The 6,278-nt window shown below is 34.3% G+C and overlaps 1 protein-coding gene across 1 annotated transcript; it reads right to left on the reverse strand.

The window, feature by feature from the left end:
• Window positions 1-991: 991 nt before the first annotated feature.
• LOC115990365 lies at window positions 992-4,931 on the reverse strand. Its single transcript, XM_031114200.1, has 8 exons — window positions 4,722-4,931; window positions 3,912-4,096; window positions 3,529-3,813; window positions 3,376-3,434; window positions 3,213-3,249; window positions 3,006-3,077; window positions 2,154-2,478; window positions 992-1,354 (listed from the first exon to the last, which is right to left on the reverse strand). Exons 1-8 carry the CDS (start codon window positions 4,929-4,931, stop codon window positions 992-994), a joined length of 1,536 nt encoding a protein of 511 aa, XP_030970060.1.
• Window positions 4,932-6,278: the final 1,347 nt, after the last annotated feature.

The raw sequence follows: 6,278 nt of genomic DNA on the forward strand, positions 1-6,278 counted from the left end.
CTAGGAATATTAGTCTGTCTTAATGGGCATTTGAAGTAAAGTTCAACTTCCAAACAAGTAAAGGTTCAAGTAGCAAGACAACCCAAAGTTTTTGGAATCTCAACTCCAACTCGATTCTAGCTTGACCCATTGAGATTCACTAGTCTTAACCCATCGAGCCAAAATCTTGACCCATTGAGATTTGTGTAGAATTAGTTTTCTGGTTTTATTTTTTTAATCGTTTAATCTAGAATTTCGTGGTTTTCAAGCCAAGTAATCCTAGGGCATGTTTTCAATACTTTTAAGAGAGTCGTTTTATGTACAAAAGCATGGGAGATCTTCCAAGTTCTCTTGAAGCATCAGTCAAAGATCCAATTCAAAGTTCTGAAGATCTAGTGATCAAAGTGAAGTTGTTGCAGTTAAGTTATAGAAAAGTTTTTAAAGGAAATCTTCAGGTGGGTGCTTGAAGTCATGAGGGGGAAGTTCACCTTCAATAAAGTCCAAAATAGAAGAGTTCGTTGATTCAGAGCTATGTGGAGTTACATTTGTAACTACTATATGAGGTAGTAGTAGATTTATGGTTATATCTATTGCATAAACTTCGATTCTATTCATAGCAGATTTTGTTTCCTTACGACAAATAATTTAAGCCCTTTCGGCAGTTTTTACTTTGGGACAGTTCTTTTGATTTCCCTTAATTGCCATATTGCATGTTATTGTGCTTTTAACTTTATATGTTATTATGAATGACTGTACCAATTGAGACAAGCATAATTGAACTGATATTTAACTTGGTTCTAATATTAATTGGTAATTTGGTACAACTGAGGCCTAACTTCCTAACACAACTTACCACCTAAATTAAGAAAAAAAAAATTGTAAAAGAAGAAATTTACATATTTAAAGGGCTTTTCCATCATTTGTTCAAAAGCTGTGGACATTCAACCCCCCAACAACAACGACAAAAAAGGAAAAAAGAGAAAGAAGTAATCTTTTAATCTCACTAAAAGCCTCATACTCCTTGAGAATAAATTTTTGGAGTAAATTTTTTGGCATAGACTCGATGCCGTCTCTCTCTTGCATAGACTAGCCAGAAGATCATAGAAAGCATAACTGCAGCTGAGACCATAACCAACCCAACATAGATCCTATAACTATAGCGCCTTAGTCCCGGACAGTGATCCTCACTTATGTCACTGAAAGTTTCTCTAACAAAGTTGCAGTCTACAAGGTCAACAAGGAAGGGCCCATAATGATACAATGTATAACTCACATTTACAGCGGCTTGCATCTGGCCGTAAGATGTAGGCGTCAATCGGCCCATGCTGGTGCACATACCAGATGGTAACACATTGCAAACATAATTCCCCCACACCTGCAATGGGTAAGAATAAAATGATTACAATTCTTCAAACATTGAACTTTGCAGTTTTTTCATTGATCCAATGAAGCAGAAGGGACTTCATGGAAGCAACAATAAGGATGAATGGAGTATAATGGTACCTACAACAATAAAAGCCTTAGTCCCAAAATTTAGGGACTATGTATCCTCAACAGATTTGTTACGTTTGGCCACATGTATTAATGGTACCTAGAAGCTATAATTTTATAATACGGTTTCTCTTTTTAGAAAATATAGTTAGAATGTTATCCGCAGACAAAGTGGGTGAGACTTCTTATTCAGTAACAATTATCTTTTGCATGTGATATATGCATTACTACTGAGATGTAACTTCTTAAACTCTTAGGTGTCCTTAATGGGAATTCCTTAGCATTACTGCTGTGGTTTAGCCAGACAAAAAAGTAGAAGACAATCTTTCTAAATGTGCTTGAAAATGTATCAAGAATGTATTGAATTTAGGTGTAGGAAATCTAAATATGCACCAAAAAAACTAAAGATAATTTGGGCAAAAAGTGATACTAGGAATACCACAAAGTGTACTACATAAGTTTTACAAACTGACATGCTAACAATCACAAAAAGTACTTTAGATATTCATATTTTCAATTTGTAAACCTTAGAAAGTAAACTTTCTAGTAGGTTTAGCATTTTCCTTGGGGAAATGACCATAGTCAATTTTCCAAAAAAGAAACTCTAACCCCACTCCTCTCCCTTCTATCCCAAAAAAGCAACAAGCTTTCAAATGCTTTTTTAATTTGCTTATAAGGTTTACCTGGGTTGCATTACTCAAGTCCATTTCACCAGCAGTGCATCTCCGATCAGTGTTATCAAAATTTAATGGATTACAAAGGATGGGCACCAAAGGACCAGACTGATTGTAATAAAAAGGTCCAGCATTTGGGGGTACATCATTGTTGGCCACATTAGTTATGAACTGGTTCACGATACCAACCATTAGGAAGGTGACATGTTTGCTTATAGACAAGATGTCATTTGCTGTTGCATTGTCCATGCAAGGGAGAACTTCACTTAGGGCTGAATGAGCTGTGGGGTTTTCGACCCATTGATCCATTGAAACACACGTGTCTGCTACAATGCTGGAATGTGAATATAAATGAATTAAATGCTGTCACAATTTAATATTGCAAGGCATACTATAAAATAAAGTTCTACATTCTGTAATTAATACAAAAGAAAGGAGATTTCGATGAGAAAAATTAAGTCAGAATTTAGGGGAACCTATGTTCTGTAATCCTCCATGATTGATTCACTGATCTATAAGTAGCATGCGGAATTTGTTCAAGTTTCATTTGCAGGCAACATTTCTTATTTATCTGCTAAAGAGGAGCAGCAGCAGTTTGAGTTATCCATGTTAAGAACAAATTAAAGAAGCCACAGAAGATGCAGTTCCTTTTGAAAATGAAGGGATGCACTTATAACATGATAAACATTATATATGTTAAGCTAAACATGAGCATGTGCCTGAATTGGTCTAACATAAACTAAAACTCACACAGAAAAACAGTAATATGCATGGATACTTACAGCTGCCAAAATTTTAAACAAAGAAAAGAAGGTATTCACTATATGATATTTTGAAATTAAATAACTCAGTAGAACTTACTTATGGAGGACAAGAGATATGCCACACAAAATAAATGTGCCCGTCACAAGAATCCACCCTATGATCATTAATCTGCAATAATTGATTTAATCTAAGTTAAAGTAAATTTAATAAAGAAACATTACAAAGTTATTATGCAAAACTTTGAGAAATAGACGGCCTACAGACAGCATATAAGAGGGAAATGATTGGTAGAAAGTCACTCACATGTACACGAAACACTGCAGACCGAAAACTGAAAACACTGCAAACAATATTGACAACAACAGTGTTATAAAATAAATAAAAAACTTGCAATAACAGTGTAACATTAGTGGTTTGAAAATGGTAAACAACAAGCATCTAATAGAGGGTGTTAATAAATGCTTACTGAAACCAAGAAGGGCTAATAGTAGCATTGAAGCGGCAATAATGTTAAGAACCTGCCTCCTGTAAAAAAAACCAGTAAATCAATTGCAGGATAAAACTAAACCGAAAACTATACCAAATCAAAAGGAAGAAAGAATCAAAGCAATCTACTTACACAGGAAGCAAGACATTTTGTATTTGTTTTGAACTCTGCTGTGTCTTAATTTTAGGAATCATAGCAGAAATATTTGTCATATTTCCCAGTATGTCAATATTACTCTGGATATCAGGAGGTAGAAAATTTTGACCAACTCCGACTTCTTTAGCTGCAACAAGATTAACCAATACATCCTTTAACTTCTCAACAGTGGTATCTGCTTGGTTGAGAAGATATTCCAATATATTTGTTGTACTGACTTGGAACTTTCCCTGCGCAGTGTACAGAAAACCACTTCCTGTTCTGAAAACACAGCAGTTTTATACTTAGAACTGAAATCAGAAAGATTTAACCAAATATAAATTCAACACTGATAAGGAGGGGCAAGGCAGGGAACATACATAGCAGTGATGGAGAAAAGTATAAGGAGGATAAGAGAAAGTGCATAAGCAATTCGAGAATAGCCATAAGACTTCTTCTGTCTGCGGCAACAGCAGCAGCAGCAGAGGATTAACGAGCATAGGCCGAATATCAAAAACCATGTTGCAGCAGTGGCAAGAAGAGGAACACCAGTATATGCAACTGACTGCATGGAAACCAAACTTAGAGAGAGAATGAGAGAGAGATAGAAGTTGATATGAAAAAACAACTAGAAAAAAATATAAATGAATAGACAAGAGCCTTATAGATCAATGGCATTATCTGGTTCTTACATGGAGGAGAACTTGGGTTCGAATACCTCTCCCCTACTTAATTAACATTGTAAGAAAATAAGATTTTAGGAAATATGCAAAATGCATGTGATCTAGGCAATTGCATGGGGTTAAAAGTTCTCAAGTCAGTACATAGAACTTTTAGCAGAACCTGAATAAGAAAAGTAAAATTACAGGTTGTAGAAGACCTTCAATTGTTAAAATTTATTTCCATCATAAAGAAGGAAAACTTAGATGAACTCAACAGTTACAAAAACAATCGCTTCTATAAACTACAAATCCACCAAAAATCCCACAGGCTGCACAAATTAAATATAAAAAGATCCCTTTTTGGGTCCGAACATACATAACTGGCAAAACTTAGATGAGGAAATCAATTCATAGTCCTAAAATTTATCCACTCCAATAACAAAAGAATGACATGCCAAAATATAGACTTATTGCGTGGCAATAAAAAAGATTAGGCAACATATGGAACAATGAATGAAAAGAACTCACATAAAGATAATGTTCATTAGTAATATTCCATCCACCCTCGTAGTAAGTAAAATTGGCAAAAGGGTCTATCCTGTGTGTTTTGTTAGCAGCTAATATCAGGGTAGCGTTAGGTTCAACTTCAGTATTGCTTTCCTCGAGAAAAGACCTCCTCATTCGCCCTGAAATGTCAGCAACACCGTTTTCACCTCCATATATGCAAATTAGATCCATTAATGTTTTATTATTAGCATGGAAAACAAAAGGTAATGTGAAATTTATTTTTAAAAAAGTTGTTGATCAAAATAGGAAACTAAATAAATCCCATTTAGCTAGAGAGGGAGAGAGACAAGCGGAAAAACAATAAAAAAAAGAGGTAGTAATTACCATGAACATGTTTGGTAGGTAGGTGCTGGAATTGAGGAGCTCCATGACAAAGTGAAAAGAAGGTTGAAGATAAGAGGACAAAAGTTGTAAAGAGAAGAAATTGCTGTGATTTGAGACATAGCATTTTATTCTTTGCTCAGGATTTTTTGTTGGGTTTCTCTTTGAGAAAAAAGTCGGCTAATGCATGCATGCATTTATGATTTATTTAGGAATATATTCTCATAGAGAGAGAGAGAGAGATGGAGAGAGAGTCCGTTGGATATATAACTATTTTTAGGTTGACATAGTTTATTTAAAAGGCTAAAATTTGTTACACATGTGTGTAATCAAACACGTGTCTTTATACACACGTGTATGTAACAAATAGCTCTTATTAAAACAATTTATGTGAAATTTGAGCTCTACAAGACGCGCTTATTGTTTTCACTCTTCACACATGAATAGGATTTTATATGTTTTTCTCTTACACTTGCAACATAAATAGTATTTTATTTGTTTTTCTTTTCCTAATTAAGTTTTTTTTTCATTTCCCTAATTAATAGAGGTAGGATTTTGTTATTTATTTTTCTTAAAGGACTAGAAAAATATCTCTTCCTATAAGGACTATTTAGATGGAGGTACGTGATTATTAAGTTGTTATTAGAAAGGGCTTTCTCTATTCTTAGTATATAAGCCTAATGTTCTTGTACGTAGAACTGATTTGTGGAAATGTTGTTATTATTGTGTATTTCAAATTATGCTTTCACAGGCCTATGCTACTGAAAGCTTTTGCGGAAACAATATAAAACAAAATCATATTTTCATGTAAAGATCGTTGTACCACACAACCATGGATTCTAAATAGAATAAAATTGCGTACCTCTCTTAGCAACCCAAGCGTGTTGCCTCCCAAGGTATTCACGTCTCTCTCTCTATTTCTTTTGAGTTTTCAGAAGACTGCAGTATCACACAGTAGTTCTGATGGCCAACCACTAAATATGATATTATAAAATCTTATTTTATAGTAGACTTTTAAAAACCCTAGAGAGAGATTGGACGTGGGATCCTTAGGGATCCTAATCTTCAGCCGTAGGATTTTATCAATAACTTTTTGAACGTTATTGACTTATCTTGAAACTCTTTCCAAAATTATTTCTTAATTTTCTCAATCATATCAAGAAAATATCTGAACTTCTACATATTGCAATAATGTCC

This window comes from Quercus lobata, chromosome 5 (assembly GCF_001633185.2).
Source record: "Quercus lobata isolate SW786 chromosome 5, ValleyOak3.0 Primary Assembly, whole genome shotgun sequence".
Taxonomy (NCBI): domain Eukaryota; kingdom Viridiplantae; phylum Streptophyta; class Magnoliopsida; order Fagales; family Fagaceae; genus Quercus; species Quercus lobata.